Source organism: Aedes aegypti, chromosome 2 (genome assembly GCF_002204515.2).
Source record: "Aedes aegypti strain LVP_AGWG chromosome 2, AaegL5.0 Primary Assembly, whole genome shotgun sequence".
Lineage (NCBI taxonomy): Eukaryota > Metazoa > Arthropoda > Insecta > Diptera > Culicidae > Aedes > Aedes aegypti.
Window position 1 is genome coordinate 451063056 of NC_035108.1, and position 19839 is coordinate 451082894.

A 19839-nucleotide genomic window follows, 5' to 3' on the forward strand; every position below is an offset into this window, starting at 1 on the left:
CTTAACAGTAATTCGTTAATGTTGCCTAATTGAACATACTTATAAAAGTTTTGACAGCGGAATCGTTTTGTGCGATGCCATTTTTAGTGAGAACCGCATTTTCCTTGCTCATATCGCTTGCAGAACCTATGTGAGACATGAATCTTCGGTAGTGTCATCCTTAACCATTGAAATCATTGTTTCGCAAACTTGACAAATTTACGCATAAAGTAAACGCAATTTTTGCAAAAATCTCAATTTTTTATAGCTCATTAATATAAGAAAGGGAAGCAACATTCATGCTTTGGAAATGTTTCATCAATAAATGATGATACCAACTTTTTACGAGATGAGTCATTCCGATCAATGTTACCCCGCTGATCAATGATACCCCGGATTACGGTATCAAAATCTATGGAAATCGCAAATAACAATATTGTCACATTTTTCATAGACTTCGCCATCGGTTCCTGATAAACCGACTAGCTCATGTAAGACCACTTACATGTCAGTGTCTAACCTAATTTTGTATTACTGCTAAGAGTTTATTTGACCAACCAGCCCATATAAATATAACAGACACATGAATTTTCCGTAGTCGTCGTATCATTGTTGAAATCAAATGTTACTGGATTGCATTGCTCATTGCTTTATCTAATGGAGCAAAGAATAAAATCCTAATCAAGCTTCTTCTTGAATCTATAAGAATTATTATATAATAAACCAGATGTGTGAAACAGAAAAAAAGTAGTATTTATATGGTGCACATCCTCACGTACTTGCTTAATGAACGTTAACATTCCAAATTCATTTACAAAATAGATGCCAATATTCTTCTGAAATGGTGCACGTTTCCCTGTAGTCATCCTGTGGTAAAAAATATTGATTTGACAAATTAAATGGTTGTATAATTGAATTTAAAAAGATATTGATATTTTGCTTATTACACTTTTTGTGATTAAAAATGCCAAATTTTCAAGCTTTATCAAAAAATAATCCAGGGGTGCTGCAAATCATTTGAAAACGGCCTCTTTCTATACTTTTCTTGCACTTCAAGACCTATATAAACGCGTCCCTGATCCATCCAAAATTTTTTTTTTGTCGAACAGTGTAATTAAACCATACCCGGGCAGACGGAAAAAACAAAATCACATCTCAAAAAGAACAAATTATGATCGCATATCTCAATTTGATTTTGAAAAGATGTTCGAAAATTTAATAAATCTCAGAGCCAGTAGCGCAACCAAGATTTGGTTCTAGGGGGGTTTTGTAAACTTTAAGGTTTATTTTTGAAAACGTAGTTATGTTTAAAAAATAGTCGCGAAATTCATGTATATTACACCTTTTTTACACATAAGGTACCGCGGGGCAAGTGAGAATACGGGGTAAGTGGGGCGTTTCGTCATAGCTCATCTAGGAAAAGTTTTTCATGGGGGTTTTCTTCTAGAAAGTTGAAGATACAATCATAAGGAATGCATTTAGTACTAAACATATTGTTATTTTTATTACCATGTGGTTCATGTAACAGTTGTCAGTTCAGCGCCATTTTCAACTTGCATGACAAATTGTGACACGTTCCACGTCTTGCATTGACTCGCAAAAAATAAATGTGTTTTAAATCGAATTTCCATCAGTATGCTATAATTTTGAGTATTATTAAAAGCTGCTAACGATAAACCAGTATTTTGTTTTCATTTCATATGAAATTTTCGATGGTCTATCTTACCCCAGAATATGTTTGTACCTGGGGTAAGTGGGACCTATCAAAACAAAAACCAGAATCAAAACATTTCGTACACGTTTCATACATTCTCCTAGAGAGTAGCACTAAAACATTCAAACAAATGATTTTTATCAAAAAAGATCAACCTCAAATTACGTAATTGCATAGGAGGGAGAAGAAAAGTGTTATTATTCTTTATTTTTAAATTTATTTTTTATTTTTGAAATACGACTTCAAAATTGAACAAACACACAGCTGATATTTGAAATGCATCATGAGAACGATTACTTTTCTATTTTATTTGAACTTTATTTGTTATTTCTACCAAATTAAGTAGAGATGGAAAACAATTCCATTCCATAAGGTGGTTTTCTGCCATGCAAATAAATAATAACAAAACATATTTATAATTTCATCAATTATTAATTGTTTATGTTCTACATTTTAATTAACAACTTATAAATGATATATTTTGGACATGTTTAATTCCTCTTTAAGCTTTTATTGAGGAATTTTCAGTTAATATTAAATGTGAGGTGACATACTATTAAATAAAGGGTTTATTCCTAAAACTTAACGTATTTTATGGTTGATTCCTTATGTATCAAATATGTACTTAAAATTAAAAAATCTATGAATTATCAATCCTATTATTGTAATGGTTGGCTTACTGATGTGGATTGACGCATGAAACTGGATGTGTCCCACTTGCCCCGTTTAGTGAAGTAACTGCGTCCAATGGCTCATTCTAAAACTTTCTTCCAAGGTTTTCACAATTTTGAAATTATTCGATTAGTTTCATGCACACACCAGCAAATATGCTGCCAAAACGTGATTGTGTTGTTGGATTTGAAAAATATTGACATTTGAAAATTTGATTGAACAATTTGTTTGAACTATCGTTTTTTTCGTTCCCACTTGCCCCGCGGTACCTTATATCAAAAATATATTGAACAATATTACAATATATTTGCATGATACGATTCAATCGCTCTTCATCTGTGTTACTGCTTAAATATGTTTTCAAGTTTTTCTACAATGACCGCAGCAATTTACAATAGAACTCATTGCCACGATTCTTGCAGTACGTCAGAAGTAAATCAGCATTGGATAACTTGACTTGTAAATCCAAAAAATTGAGTTGAGGGTCAGAAAGGTGTTTTGCTTTCATTGTGAAGATTTAATGAACAAAAATGTGCAATATTTCAAAATTTTCAATGCGACCAACTTTGTTTTAGGATGACTCTGTAACCAGACTGAACAACTACTATAGTGGGACGCTTATTCGTCCTATCTAAATGGGACAAGTCGGAATCTCATTTTACCAACAATTTCACTGAAAAAGACTCAATTTTCATGCATCCTTTTTCCTAAAAATTAAATGTAATTCATTATCAACACCTGCAAGATATCGAAAATGTTAGAACGCTCAATAAGGCAGAGATGCTTCCACCAGATGCTTAATGCATTCTGAGATATTCAATCTATAAAAACCGAAGAATAGCTTCTTCGGGAATTCATATGCTCTGAAAGTCGTAAAATTTGACAAAGGGTTTTTGATGCTTCGGGAACTGCGTCAATTTTCTGTTTAAAAGGTCCCTATATATCTGAATGTTTAACAAACTTCTCACATAAAGCCCTTAGTTTGTTTTCCATAAAAGGCAACAAAATTTCATTAATTTCGCATGAAATTTTGAAATTCTACAGGGGTCAACAAATAAAAAGAAAACACTTTAGGAGAATATAACTGTGAAAACCATTGAATTTCACAATTTTAATTCAAACCTAACTTAATTACTACTTCGTTGTTCTTAGTTGTACGATGTGTAGTGATGAGTTTCAAAAATATATTTGGTAATTATTATATTTTTTCTGGCTCTGGGGGGGGATTTAACCCCCAAAACCCCCCCTTGGTTGCGCCACTGCTCAGAGCCATAACTCAACATCTGAAAATATATGAACAAGATCAAAATTAGTTCTTTGACATGGAACAAAACACAAAATGGCCGGACAGAACAGTGAGACGTCGGGGCAACCTCGTGGAGCAAAGAGTAGTCTCAGAAAGCGAAAAACCTAATGCTCTTATTTCCCTCATCTTCCATGCAAAAAGCATAGCCGAATGGGTAGCATCTCTGTGGATAGATCTGAAGGTCGAGGGTTCGATTCATGCTGCCGGCTTTTTGATTGTTTTTATTCTTGGCCATCTGTCAGATCATATTTAAATATTGATTTGTTGGTCAATCAATAAACTTGTCATATATTGTTTTGATCTTATAATATTTAAGCAAGATATTGTTCTATACTTCTCCATACTAATTTTTGATAATATTTTTGATCGTTTATTTCTTATCTCCAGCAAACCAATAGCTGTTTATGATCGTCAGTAATTATTTTAGAACAACAAATTATGATCTTGGTCAGCTTTTTCCACCTGCTCGGGTAACAGACCATCAACAGATAACAGACACAAAAAAAGGAAGTGTGAATCAATTTCTTTAGAATGGAACGGAAGTAATGAGTTGAATTTTTGTGCCGTGGTTCATTTCCCCACATTCGCACCAGCTATTTTGTTGATGTGCTTATTCGTAAGGGTGAGCTCCGCTATCGGCAACAGAAAAAGGTCCTCTTAGCAATCCCTTGTATGCAACACTCTGATATCAAGAAATGAGAAAAAATATGTTTATTCCATTTTGAAACTCTTTGACAGTTTTTTTTTTTATGAAGATGACAAACAGTCCCGTGGAATGACATGGTGAAACTTTCTCACTGATTTATTGTTTTGGATTTAATTTTTTAAATTTCAAATTTAAAAATTTTAAATTCAGTGAAGTTACACATAGCTTTGTTATTTTTCAAACCATTCTTAAAATTTTGGGATCATTCTCTTCAAAATTATGAAAACTTAAATCAACACTAGTTTTGGCTACAACGAGTTTTTCTCAATTTTGGCTCATTTTACTGAAAAATTCATCATTGTTTTATCATAACATCATGAATGCTCAAACGATTACTAATCTTTTTACATTCTTATGAGCTAACTCAGTTGGTTTTGAACTGTGTATACAACATGTTTAAAAAAAATCGACCAAGTTATTTAACAAAACTACTTAAAAACATATTTTTTTAAATGAGAAAATAAAATTTCTTTACATTATTTCAATCTTCTGCCGAAAATAGCATTTTTATTCCAAAACTAAAGTTTTGAGGCATCTTGTTTTAATTACAAGTTGAATAGTGCATATAATTTTTATCACATGCAACATAATTAAAAAAAAGACCATTTACACCGTCTTCAACCAAAGGCTGTACAGACTGAACATAACTTACATTAGACAACGGATACACGGAACAACCAGTGGACCAGTGAAGAACTTTTCGTTTGACGAAAAGTTTCCACCGACTGGGGTGGGAATCGAACCCACACTCCGTAGCGCAATACGTCTAAACGACTTTTGCTACAAAATTATTTAAAATTGTTTAAAATAACATTTCAAAGGCTAAATAAATGGAAAAACCACTTCATAGATGATGCTAATATTGTAAAAATTTAAAAGAACTGGCATTTTCCGTTAAAAAGTCATGTGTTGTGCAGTTTTTTTTTATTTTTTAACTAGATCGTTTATTTGAGGCTCAAATGCGTTTAACGCTTTACGGAGCCGAAATTCATTTTTTGTATTTTTATTACATACAATTAATTGGCTTTTTCAGTTCAACATTAATATGGGATGGAGCCAGGATACTCGTGGCAGCTCGAGGTTAGTGGTCACAATTTTTGAAGGAAGGACATGGTAGGAACTGGAATCAGGATTCTCAACAGCTTATCCAGGAGGTATAACGTGGCATCTTGATTTTCGTTTCATGGCGTTGGTAGCGATTTCTTGCCGGTATTCGACTGCCGGATGGCCCAGGATCCTTAATCCAACACAAAGGGGAAAAACACAAAAAAAAACTGGGGAAGAGAACATGTAAAAAGATCTACAATCAGTTGAGTATTCATGAAGTTATGGTCAAACAAAGATAATTTTTTTATAAAAATGAAAGAAAAAAATAGGGTTTAAAACATTTAATTTTTATTATATTTTATAGTCTCCTGTCTAGATATAGCAGAAATCATATTTTTGTAGTAATTTTTTTTTATGTGTTCTCCCAGAACTCAAATTGAATTAACATTTTGCACATTTTGTTCAACAACTTCAGATACCATCGTCATGGATGAAATTAGGCCAAAGCATAAACTGAAATATCTTAGCAAGTATTTGGACTAAACTATGTAACATGACTATGTGAGAAAACGTTAGGAGCGCCATGTTCATTGTTCATTATTTCGAAGCATATTATTCAATTTCTATAGGCTAATACTAGTTTACATATGAACAATGAACAATGAACATTCAATATGGCTTTGCTTTGAAGCCGCGGACTAAGAAATGCCCCATGACACGAAATGCTGGAAACATGATATCATGAGTCTAAATCATGATATGGGTATTTTATTCTCTACCCTCATCTGTTCTGACATGCGCGTTTTAGAAATTTAGTATACGATAAATAATGATCTATCATTTCCATAACTGGTACACTTTCCCCAAATGACAAACCAAAAAATCCCAGACCTCTCAAAATACGTATTCCACTTCAAACCATTTGTCTACGACTTTCGCTGAGTCTGCTTCAAAATGACAAAATTACGCCTCAATTGACCTCAGTCACGACAAAAATCAATCATGAAAATGCAGAGCACTTCAACCATATATCTGCAATCTGACAAATTTATCTGTCTGCAGGTCTGCTCCTTTGCTATTCATGATATATACTCTATCCTCTGCATGAGCGGAGTTGAGCTGCATCGACCACCACACGCTGCGACCCTCTCCCTATCCCCATTCGGGTTGTATGTGAAATTGTTATAATTTCCCAAGCATTCACCGGTAGGTACACATATCCACCAAAAGCTGTCTGCAGTTTGGCAGCATTTCTGCCCGAGTGTGGTATCCGTTCGGTGGAGTTTAGCCAAATGCCACCTTTGTTCCATCAACTCGGGCAGGCTCTCAACCGGGAGACACCGAAACCCGTCTAAACTACAAACTGTCACGCGAAAGCAATCAGTTGAACAATCAAAATTTAGCGGTTGTCGTGTGTGATTTGATGCGATGGCGATGATTTGTTTGGAACATGAAATATGTTGAATTTAGACACAACAAAAACCTTTCTTAGCCTAGTGGTTAGAGTCCGCGGCTACAAAGCAATGCCATGCTGTAGGTGTCTGGGTTCGATTCCTGGTAGGTCCAGGATCTTTTCGAAGTGAAAATTTCCTTGGCTTCTATGGTCATAGAGTATAATTTTACCTGCCACACGCTATACGAATGCGAAAATGGCAACGTTGGCGAAGAAAGGTCTCAGTTAATAACTGTGTCTCAGTTAATAAGTGCTCATAAAGACGAAATGTCAAAAAGAAGAAGAAAAAGAAATTAATAAATTGTTTGCTTAAAATAGAAAAAAAAGTTAGAGACGAACGTGCTCAAATATTTCACATAGATCGAAGAGTTGAAGCTGAATCAAGAATCATGATATTCAAAGTACCATTTACATTTTTACCGCTTTCGTACCTGCTGTCGAAGAAGAAATGTCGCGCCAGCATTATGGCGCTAAATCCACTCGCGGAATGGTGACAGAACACAACGCCACGCAAATTATTAATGAAAATCCCTGATTTATACACACTTCAACTCGGTGGCACGTCCGGAATTGGTCCCTAGTGGCGACCCGGAGGTTTGGTCAGGTGCGAAAATGTTCAAGTGAGTCACAACGGTCATCATCGAAGCGCAGTTCCGTACTACCTACTACGCGAAAGTGTCAATTCAGCAGCAGAAACGTGATTAAAAACGCGAGTGGGTGGCCGAGCCGAGCTCAATTTTCGAGCATGAAATTGATTTATGAGATTCATTAGTGAGATCTGTGCGATCTACCGGGAGGCTGAGATTGTGTTGATGCTGCCATAGTGTTCAGTGAGGAAGGTTCAGGTGAAACAGCGAAGAAAATGTTGGGCCGTTGTGTCAGTGGTCAAGGATCGAACGACGATATTTCCTCGACGAAAAATCTATCGCAGGTAATGGTGTGGAGTGTTACTAACAAATCAATGATTGACTCAACTAACACTAAGCCGAATTAAAATACTTGAAGGATATCGAAGAAAAAATCGGCAACCTGTTGATCGTAATGGTTTTAACGGCCTATGACTAGGGTTCGCACTGGTTTTGGCCAGTCTAAGAAAAAATATTTATATTATTTTTATTTTCATTTTTTTTTTTCAATTCTTGAGAGCTTAAGAACGTTTAATTATGGCATAAAAGTGAAGTACCAAACACAATTTAAAGCATGTTTTGTGGATAATTTGTTTTTTTAAGAATCGTATTCTTTAATAGGCTATTTCTTAAACGCCATCTAGGAAAATTAACAAAACATCCAGCCTTCAGATTCTATCTTCCAATTATTACCAAAAAACTTCATAAACTTTTCATCAGTCCACAAGGACTAACACTGAAAATAATCTTGATTGAAAAATCATTCACTTTCCCTAACACAAAATCATGACCGACAATGGGAATATTCATGCTTTTATTTGAGTGAATGAAATAAAAAAATCGAGCAAACGATATGACTGTTTCTAGCAAGTAATAATTTGTTACGCAACCAAGAAGTTAATTGCAGAAAATAAGGTACCTATTCAAAACATGAGTGCTCCTAAAATTAAACGTTCCACCTTTCCCTTTCTTGCTTTGAATATCCCCACTTAGCACTCCTCGCGGATAATGGCTACTTGTCAGAAAGTGCGAACCTTCCTTCTGCCGCATATCTAATAAAAGACACGCATGAAAAACCGCTTCGAAGACAGACGGAGTTGGCTTTTCCCGCTCCTCTATTCATTGCCATTTTTCAAGGAGAAGACACCCGCAAGAACGAGGGAAAATTAACCTCCAACAGCAAGTACACGACCATCTAGAGCCGCCAACGGCCGTAACGAGGCAAGCGTAACAATGTCTCATTTTCGCACTGTGGCTTCCGCAAGATATCGAAGCCGCCTCCTAGCTAGGTATTCTTCGTGCGAAGAAGCAATTTTTCATTTTCACAGCCTTGCGTCGCATAGTGGTACTATATGGTACATGAGTGGTCATTCCTCCACATTAATATTTCCGTGTTAACTTCTATCTTTATCTTCTATCTCTATCTTCTATCTTCTATCTTCTTCCTATCTTCTATCTTCTATCTTCTATCTTCTATCTTCTATCTCTATCTTCTATCTTCTATCTTCTATCTTCTATCTTCTATCTTCTATCTTCTATCTTCTATCTTCTATCTTCTATCTTCTATCTTCTATCTTCTATCTTCTATCTTCTATCTTCTATCTTCTATCTTCTATCTTCTATCTTCTATCTTCTATCTTCTATCTTCTATCTTCTATCTTCTATCTTCTATCTTCTATCTTCTATCTTCTATCTTCTATCTTCTATCTTCTATCTTCTATCTTCTATCTTCTATCTTCTATCTTCTATCTTCTATCTTCTATCTTCTATCTTCTATCTTCTATCTTCTATCTTCTATCTTCTATCTTCTATCTTCTATCTTCTATCTTCTATCTTCTATCTTCTATCTTCTATCTTCTATCTCTATATCTAAAAAATAGATCATATTTTTCGACATTTGACCTTTAGACAGTACTACTGTGCGTCGCCCTCTTAGTCGTCTTTGAAACCGTACGCGTGAATGCGAAAAAAGGGCGTCATCATTAGCCGGCTGCGTCGCCTTCTTGGATGCACTTGTGCTGCTGCTAGGGAGAAGACACTTTTTAAGAAGATTATTTTTTATCTTCTCAACATATTCACACTTTTCCGCCCCCTTTCCCCCTTCAGTCACCATCGTTGAGAGGATTCCCATTTTCCCCCTCTCGGCTGGGTTCGGGAAAACCCCGGGAGCAGGATGCTGGAGCACACACTTCATTATAAATGATGGAGCGTGAAGTTAGATTTTAATCAGCTCATCACCCAGTCTGCTGCTGCCGTCGTCGTCGTCGTCGTTCGAAAGGAGACCGATGGATGGATGGAGGAAACCCGATCAGAAAGGCATAACACAATTTAATAAAAGCATGTTTAATTGTTATTTTGTATAAAATTTATACCATAAACACTAATGAAGCAAATTTTATCAAAGATATTATAAAAATTGATATTTGATATTGTGTATGTATTTAAATTTAAACAAATTTAGTTTTATTTGAAATTTTTGAAATAAATATATCTGGCTGTTATAATTACACAGTTCGACAAAAAAGTCGATATGAATGCACAGAGACCGGACACCCCGGGCTTGAAAGTATAAAAATAAACAAAAATAATGGCGTTTTCAGAATGTTCGTGTCTGCCCCAGGTCATTTTTAAAATATACTTGAACTTTTTGCATTTTTTATTTAAAAATCTAATCTAATCAATAAACCGACACAGTGTTTTATATTCAGGACAGGGGAATTCATGTGCCATATAATGTTTTCAACTTTAAATACAATATGAAGAGTTGTAATAAGATTTGCAGGGAGCCCTCCCCCCTTTTTTGTACCCTCCCCATTTTTTAAGTATCGCAAATGATGGAATATATGATATACAGGGGTTTGTCAAATATCCACTTAAGGTCTACAATAGCCCTATTTAGCACGAGACATGAAAAATGAACTGTTGCACGATATGTATTGGAGTTCAATATCAATTGTCCCTAATTACAGGTTCCCTCTGGAACATCCGGTGGTCCCGGAAGTAGTCACTGTAGTCAACTATCTATTTTGAGTCTACAGTTGCCCTATTTACGACAAGACATGAAGAATGAGCCGTCGCATGATATGCTTTGGTGTCAAAATCGAAATGTCCCCTATGCAAGGTTCCCCCGGGGCACTGGGCGGCGCCATGAGTGGCCAAATCTGTACAAGACTCATTTTCAACTTATAATAGGATATTTTATGATAAGCTAGGGAGAAAACAATATTGCGCGACATATTTTGAGTGAATAAATTGTTTGATCCCAATTCGGATCCACTACCGGCACCGATTCCGGGAAAATTGCCATATATTGGTTGTTTCTGGACCAATATTAATACTTGGCGCACCAATCGCTTCAGAATTAGATCTTCTATCTTCATGTGTAGTAAAATTTTGATTTTTTAGCCGAGACCTTTGCTAAAAACACGTCATAATTTTACTGCATAAGACATGCTTCCGGAAATCCGGATTATCACAGGTATCCGGTGGTCATAGTTCATCTCCGTGGATGCACCTCAAAACTAGATTAGTTGACCCGTCCATTACTTCTTAAAGAATTGAAATCGGTCAATTTTTGTCAAAGTTACAGCATTCCAAAGTTGGCCCAATTTTTGCCTGTCCCAGTTATTTTGACAACCCCCTGTATATCAAATATTCCATCATTTGCGATAAAAAATGGGGAGGGTACCAAAAAGGGGGGAGGGCTCCCTGCAAATCTTATTACTGCAACTCTTCATATTGTATTTAAAGTTGAAAACATTATATCGCACATGAATTCCCCTGTCCTGAATATAAAACACTGTGTCGGTTTATTGATTAGATTAGATTTTTAAATAAAAAATGCAAAAAGTTCAAGTATATTTTAAAAATGACCTGGGGCAGACACGAACATTCTGAAAACGCCATTATTTTTGTTTATTTTTATACTTTCAAGCCCGGGGTGTCCGGTCTCTGTGCATTCATATCGACTTTTTTTGTCGAACAGTGTTATGATAATCGGTCTAATGATGAGGAACTATGGTTGCCATTCCTTTCCAATCGGGAAAAAAGATCCACCCGTACTGCCAGAAACCGCTTTCAATAGGTTTCAACAGAAGCGGCAGTCAGTGAGTGTGGCGAGAGGTTATTAAAAAGCGCTTTTCCTTTTCATTACGGTTATTTTTTTTTCAGTCCCCAAGAATCGTCGTCGTCGCTGGAGAATCGAACCGGCAGACCGCGCGCGCTGTGGTTGATGAGATGTGATTAAATGGAACAAATAGACGTGAGATCTCACACTTGGAGTCGATGGGAACTGCGAGATGAGTCGGAATATGATGGAAAATAGGCTAAAAATACAAGTCGAAAGGGAAATTCCGCTAAACGACCGAAGGATCGAGCGTAGAATCTTGAATGACACTTTTGGATAGCGCGAATAGAAAGGGTTTATTTTTATAGCAAGTCACCGGAAATAGCGGAATGTTTAGAATGAATAATGGGTTGGCGGAGACAAGCCATGCTTTGAAGGGAATTAGTTCGTATTTTGTGGTTGTCATTCGTTGGAATGAGTGAGGGTCTCATTGATTAGGGTGTTAATTAACCTTCCTTGTGCATTGAGATCATCAATAAAGAATCTACATTTCACAAAGGGGAATCTGAACTTTCTGACATTTTCTATCTTTTGAAAACAATCAAACCTCATCCGTGGTAAAAAAAAAATTCAAGTGACCTCTAGGAACAAAGCTACGAAAAAAGTTATACATTAGGGAAGTGTACCAGTTATGGCCATAGTGGTTTCCTATTTGGCCATATGTGTCTCTCGAATACTTTCACATTTTGAACATTTTTTAATGTTTCAGCATCAAGATATATTTTATGTCAAACAGCTGAATTACACAGAATGATCAAAAATCTGAAAATAATCATATTATCACGTATGAAAGCCCTGAAAGACCTACAAGAGGATTTTTTGTATGCACCTCTGGAGATATTCTCAAAGTTATCTCTAAGAAATCATTGAAGAAATTTCTAAAATAATTTACAGTGGACTTCTCAGAGGAATACTACATTGATACCTTGATAGCTACAGCGTAGCGTCACGCCTTTTCTGAGCCTAATATACAGCTCCATCTTCGTCGATCTTAAGCGTTACTTCTCCAGTTGCCCCGAAAGTTTAGGGTTGCCAGGTCCTCTTCCACTGTGGACAGTCAGTGTATTCGTGGTCTTCCACGAAGTCAACAACCTCTACCTGGTTCTCTGCTGAATATTATTTTCGCAATTCTTCCTTTCGACACTAAGTGATTGAAGTCTGCCGTATTTTACACGCTCTATTCGCATCTTAGTACACTTGATAAAACTCGTGTTCATGCGGCAACGCCTCACACCATTTTCGAGTATCCCACCGAGTATTATCCGCAGCACTTTACTCTCGAAAACACTAAAGGCTTTCCGGTCTCAGCCTGTTGAACAGGATGCGTGACCGAACTTTGTACGCCGAATTCAGCAGGGTAATCCCTCTGTTATAGACACACTCCAGTCTGTGCCCTTTCTTGTAGATTGGACGTATGAGGCCATCCAACACGCCGGTGGGCAATTCTTCGCCCTTCCATACCTTCATAAGTAGGGTTTCATTACTAGTAATTAGTAGCTTAGTAGCTGAGCAATGATATCTCAGACGTATATACGTTTTGTGGAGTCTAACAACAAGTTCAATGTTTTTACTTCATAATACGCATATGAAACATACAAAATAATCCGATTTTCCCAGCGAAATATGCATAATAGGAATGTTTAAAAATGACGTTTCCTATTATGAACCCCCTATTTGATTCTCATGTAATCCATCTTGCTGCCGACGTGCCTATTATTGACCCATCTGTTAATTCGCATTATGGAGCCTCTTGTATGGTTTCATTTACAAAACTGTTCAAATATCTGTATTTATGCGTCTCAAACCAAATATTTTGCCTGAAACTGCTTACTAACAATGCACTATGGGCCAGGGACGCAATCTGGCGGGACAAAATTCATAACTCGGTAACGAAGCGTTTCCGGTATTTGGTGTCTTCGGCAAAGTTTTTTGTAACAACGAGGACCATCTACTGACATAAACGGATAGTTCTTGAATCGTCCGCATAGGTGGCGCCACAATCTAACTTTTTACTTTGACGTTCTAGAGACTTGGCATGTTCTGCAAAGTTGTTCATTTTGATAAAATAAACAACTTTCTCGAAGACGTCAAAATTCCACAGCCTATTGTTTTCGAGTTATTGGCGAAATAAGAGAAAATTAGTGAAAAAACGATTTTTTTTCACCGAATTTGACATTTTTTCTAAGAACCATATCATATGATATTTTTTGCTGATAAATATACAACGAACGCAAGCTCTGGTGGAAAAAAAAAATAAAATACGACACATAAAACCTAAGAAATTATGAAATAACTTGAAAAAATAGAGCAATTTTGAAACCTTAATATCTCAAAAAGCGCAAAAAACCGCAAGCTCAAATTTTCAAGCAACATAGAGCAATACTTGATGAAACGGATGTCAAATTTCCAGAGAGGTATATATTGATGTTTTTGAGATTTTTTAATTTTTTTACGGTTTCCTTTCCATTACGCGATTAATATTGTCATGGCAAATATTTAAGTGTATGTTTAAATTATCGAAAAAAATATATTTTATTATTTCATGAAATTATTATACCTGCTCACAGTGCAAGCTGGCTTTGGATTTCTTCTCAAATTCGTTGTCACAGTTTTCCGGAAGCTCAAAATTTAAGCAAATCCGGTGATTAAATACATATTCAAGGTTAAACAACCTAACAGTTCTCAAAATCCAAGGAATCTCCAAATTGATACCTTTGAACTATATCCTCTGTTTCGAAACATCCAAGAATCAACGCTCTTTCTGCTTTAAGACAAATCTACTAGCTCCGGACAAGAGATCGTGCGCTTTGAAATTTTAGTATTTAGAGATATCGACATGAATATGCTTTTAAATTTGATTTTCCGTGTTAAAAGTAACACATTCACAAAATAAATTGCTCATCTCGAACCATGATGACAACAATCAACTGACACATGATCAAGTCTTTCATGGCATACTATATCATTTGAATTATTGAAGAAAAACAATTATGTACCCAGTTTTAATCTACACTTTCATCTACATTACTCGATATCAACTCAAGGAACTGCTCTTAAACTGAATTTCATGGCTACTATGACGGCTTTTTTAAACAGTTTTCTGAAAGTTTTTCTTCCACGACTCGTTATTTCTTGAAGTCGATCGTCCCTTCAGATTCCTCATGGAAATTAACTGTATTGGAGAAATATAATCATTTTAAAAAAATGATAGATCTCAAAAACACCAAAATATACCTCTCTGGAATTTTGACATCCGTTTCATCAAGTATTGCTCTATGTTGCCTGAAAATTTGAGCTTGCGATTTTTTGCGCTTTTGGAGATATTAAGGTTCAAAAAATGCTCTATTTTTCAGGTTTTTTCATAATTTCTTAATTTTTATGCGTCGTATTATTAAAAATTTTCCACCAGAGCTTACGTTTGTTATATATTTATCAGCAAAAAATATTATATGACATGGTTCTTAGGAAAAATGTCGAATTCGGTGAAAAAAATCGTTTTTTCTCTAATTTTCTCTAATTTCGCCAATAACTCGAAAACAGTAGGCTGTGGAATTTTGACGTCTTCTAGAGAGTTGTTTATTTTATCAAAATGAACAACTTTGCAGAACATGCCAAGTCTCTAGAACGTCACATTAAAAAGTTAGATTGTGGCACCACCTATGCGGACGATTTACGAACTATCCGTTTATGTCAGTAGATGGTCCTCGTTGTAACAAAAAACTTTGCCGAAGACACCAAATACCGGAAACGCTTCGTTACCGAGTTATGAATTTTGTCCCGCCAGATTGCGTCCCTGTCCCATAGTGCAATGCAATCGAAGTTCCCCCGATGGAGTTTCATAGGAATAAGGTTGCTTTGCGTGTTAATTTTATGTTTTTCTGTAGGGGATCCATACTACGCAAAGGGTCCATAGCCGACATCGACTCCCTACTCGGTGGATCAACTGATAAAGCTGCTCACCGCTTGAGAAGCTCGACCGGGATCTCGTCCTTCCCAGCAGCCTTACAGTTCTTCAGCTCGCTGATAGCCTTTCTAACCTCTCCTATGGTCGGTGGGTCCACAGCTTGATCGTCATCATCAATGTTCATCCAATCAGGGTTGGGAAAAAATCTGAAACTCACTCTACAGTAGCCAAACAAAGCCAATCACAGTCAGCGAAGCCAGTGAAACTCACACCCATCGCTGCTGTAGGCAAAATGCCTTGAAAATTGTAAAACACCCGTTGCTAAGGGCAACCCAAAATTACGGTAGAAAAATGTTCTATTTTCCGCTGCATTTCCCGCATTTAGAGCCTTCAATGACACTCATGATTAAGAAAATTCGTGCACCCAACAGAGGCTACTTGATGAGATTCGCATTTTTGAACTACTGTACTGGGAGAGCCACGTGATTTTCGCGAAAATTCTATTACCATTCCCAGCACTGCATCCAATTTCATCGTTCAACAATTGCTGAAAGTGCTCCTTCCACCTGGTAGCCATAGCCGTTTTATCGGTCAACATTCTACTCGATTACTGAACATGGTGGGCAATGGTATGGTATTGTGACCATAGCATAAATTCTCCGCATATCGTTCCGGTTCATGCTATCCTGCACATCAGCTAACACACTTTCTTCTTGCTGCTTTTTCTCTCTGTAGTGGATTAGTTTTTCTTCGGCTCTCGTTGATCTGTATCGCTCTCTGTTCTGTCGAGCAATGATGCCACATACACAGATTTATCTGTAATAACACAGATTTTTTCCTGTTCTTGCCTACAGATATCTGTGATCACAGATCATAGATTTTTGAGATAAAAAAAGATTTTTAAGATATTTAATGCCTCTACTTTGTTTAGATTTTATAAAAAACTTCTTGAAAAAAAATACTTTACTTTTAGTAGAATTAGTTCAAATATAATAATTGATGACATGCCAAATAAAGCCATAAAATGTTTGCAATGGTTCTTTTTGAACTAAAAAAAAACAAATTTGAACTTTTGCACAGATTTTAACCAAGGATTCTTGAGGTTGACCCAAGATAACTCACTGTTGGTTCTGGAACTCGTGACGCTGGATAACCGGGCCCGAATTTTAGCTAAAATGAAATAATGATCGAAGTCGATATTAGGGCCTTGGAATATTCAGACATCCATGGCAGGACAGAGGAATACCAACAAAAAAGGTAAGTAGGCCTTGACCGGCTTGGATGGTCTTTTTTCTGCTTGTCATTTTTTTCCATTTTTCAGATACGATTTTTTCAAGAATTTCGAATTGTGAGGAATTACCTGTAAGGACCTGGTAGATCTGGTTGATCGGTGTTATGCTTCTCCTAATAGCTGGTTCGTGTTGGTTTTGAAGCAATTTTTGGCGGTGATTGAAGAAGTGAAAACAATTGGTCTTTCCGGTTTTTGTTGGATTCATTTTGGCGTTTGTTAAGTATTCCTTTCTGTTTATTTGTTGCTTGATTAGTTTGTTTTTGTTATTAGTTGAATCCCCGTTCAATTTCCACTATGGAAATTGACGGAGGTTTACAAAATTCAGATACTAATAATGATTTAGTACCTTCTACTTCGAAACCATTTCGAATAAAAATCTACCCTTCGACTTTTGCTGGTCCATTTCCTGTTTATTTCCGAAAGAAAGATCGACCCATAAATGTTTTGTTGATTTCATCGGAAGTTTACAAGAAATATAAATCAGTTAAGGAAATTAAAAAAATATCCTTAGACAAACTCAGAGTTGTTTTTGGAACTAGAGAAGAAGCTAATTCTCTTTTAGAATCTAAATTATTCAATGATTCTTATCGTGTATAAGCTCCGTGCGATTCTTGCGAAATCAGCGGAGTCATTTACGATGAATCATTAGATTGTGATGCTATAAAGTCACACGGCTCTGGCATTTTTAGAAATCAATCGATTTCACCTGTTGATATCTTAGATTGCGAACGTTTGTCTAAATTATTATTTGATGCAAATGGAATTTCGAAATATGTTCATTCCAATTGTATAAAAATTACCTTTTTAGGGTCTGTTTTACCCGATTTTGTAAATATTGACAATGTGTTTTTTCGCGTGAGGCTTTATTTTCCGAAGCTCATGGATTGCAACCGATGTCTTCTATTTGGGCATACATCAAATTTTTGCTCAAATAAGCAAAAATGCTCAAAATGTGGAGATCTTCATTCTGCTGCTGAATGTAAACTGAAATCGGATATTTGTATCTACTGTAAACAAAAGCATAATTCACTAAATAATTGTTCAGTATACATGTCCAATCAAAAAAAACTTAACGAAAAAATTAGAAACCAAAATAAATATTCATATTCGGAAATTTTGAAAACTTAAACTTGTGGTGATTTTAGTTCACCTGATCCATATGAGTCTTTATCAGATATTGAAAATAAAAATGCATTAGATAATATTGATACATTTGTTTACCAAGTAAAAGGAAACGATTTAAATTTTCATCTTTTCAAAATGATACTCGTTCTTCAAAATTGTTTGAACAAAATTTTCCTCCTCTGAACATTGCGTCAAGTTCAAAAAATATTCCCGGATTCCAGAAAATAAATGATAACAAAGATACAAATAATGATAACAATATTTCAGACAGTGAAAAGAATGATTTTTCCATTTAAAGCATTTTAGAAGAAATATTAAACTTATTAGGTATGAGTGATTTTTGGAAAAATATAATAAAGAAAATTTTACCCTATCTTGTAAATCTTTTTGAAAAACTTAACTCATTTGGACCCTTTTTGTCTTCATTATTTTCGTAATGGATTTTCAAAACTTTGAAGGTTTGAAAATTTTGCAATGGAATTGTCATAGTATCTTACCAAAAATTGATAGGCTTAAAGCCATGTTGATAAATTATGATTTAGATATATTTTGCTTGAATGAGACTTGGCTCACCGAGGATAAATTTTTTCGTATTCCATCATATCATGTGGTTCGTCATGATAGAAATGTACCATTTGGAGGAGTGTTAATTGGTATCCGTGATAATATTGAATTTAAATATTTGGATATACCACCTAATACAAATATTGAATTTATTGCTGTTGCCGTCAAATATGATGGTTTTGAATTTTCAATTTTATGTATGTATATTCCTTCAAATGTATCTTTTTCATTATCCGATATTAAAAATATTTTGGAAAATGTGCCCACTCCTTTTTATATTCTTGGTGATTTCAATGCACATAATTTTGCATGGGGGAGTGATAAAATTGATGGTAGAGGTTCATTAATAATGGATCTGATAGATGAATTAAATTTGAATGTTTTGAATGATGGATCATTCACAAGAATTGCAGTTCCTCCGGCTCATAATTCAGCTATTGATTTATCATTTTGTTCCAGTAATTTGTCTCTTTTATTTCGTCCTGGAAAACAATTAATGATCCCAACGGTAGTGATCATTTACCCATACTTATTCAAATGCATGGTTCTAAAAGTAATTCTAAATTTCCTTCAATAAATTCCCCTGACTTGTGTAGAAATGTTGACTGGATTAAATTTTCTGATTTAGTTTCATTTTCTTTAATACATTTTGATTATTCTACAACTGCACTTGAAAATTACAAAATGTTCTTAAAGCTTCTAACAGAAGCATTATTTAAATCACAAACAAAAAAACATACTTCTAAATCTTCTGATAAAAAACGTCCGACATTTTGGTGGGATAATGATTGTTCATTAGCTTTAAAAAATAAATCTGAGGCATTTAAGAACTTTCGAAGATTTGGATCTAGAAAATATTATTTTTTATATTGCAAAGCTGAAGCACAATTTACTAGAATTACCAAATTAAAAAAAAAGAAATTATTGGAAAAATTTTGTTCAAAATCTTGATAGAGAATCTTCATTATCCACTTTATGGAGAGTTGCAAAAAATTTGAGAAATTATGAATTTTCCACTCAACCTATTTTGGAATATTCTATAGATTGGATAAAAAAATTTGCATCAAAAATTTGTCCTAACTTCGTTCCTCAAAATATTAATTTCAAAACTCGTCAAACATTCAATTATTTTCCTGAACTAAGTACATTATTTTCTTTGGAAGAAATGAATTTGGCTTTATCTGTGACTCATAATACTTCTCCGAGAATTGATAGAATAAAATTTATTGTATTGCAAAATTTACCATTTGAAGGCAAAATGCATTTACTTTCTCTATATAATTCTTTTCTTTTTCAAAATATATTCCCACCAGAATGGCGTTTTGT

General features: G+C 35.2%; 1 protein-coding gene across 5 annotated transcripts in view; it reads left to right on the forward strand.

The window, feature by feature from the left end:
• Positions 1 to 19839, forward strand: part of LOC5564933 (protein sickie) — a 653305-nt gene that overhangs the window by 149281 nt on the left and 484185 nt on the right. Inside the window, exon 1 of one of the 5 annotated variants that reach the window (XM_021848051.1) lies at positions 7324 to 7808. The exons of the other annotated variants lie outside the window; for them this stretch is intronic. Coding sequence (XP_021703743.1) covers positions 7740 to 7808 — 69 coding nt within the window. The 5' untranslated portion in view covers positions 7324 to 7739. Of the gene's footprint in view, positions 1 to 7323; positions 7809 to 19839 lie in introns of those variants that run through there. 5 annotated transcript variants of the gene reach the window in all.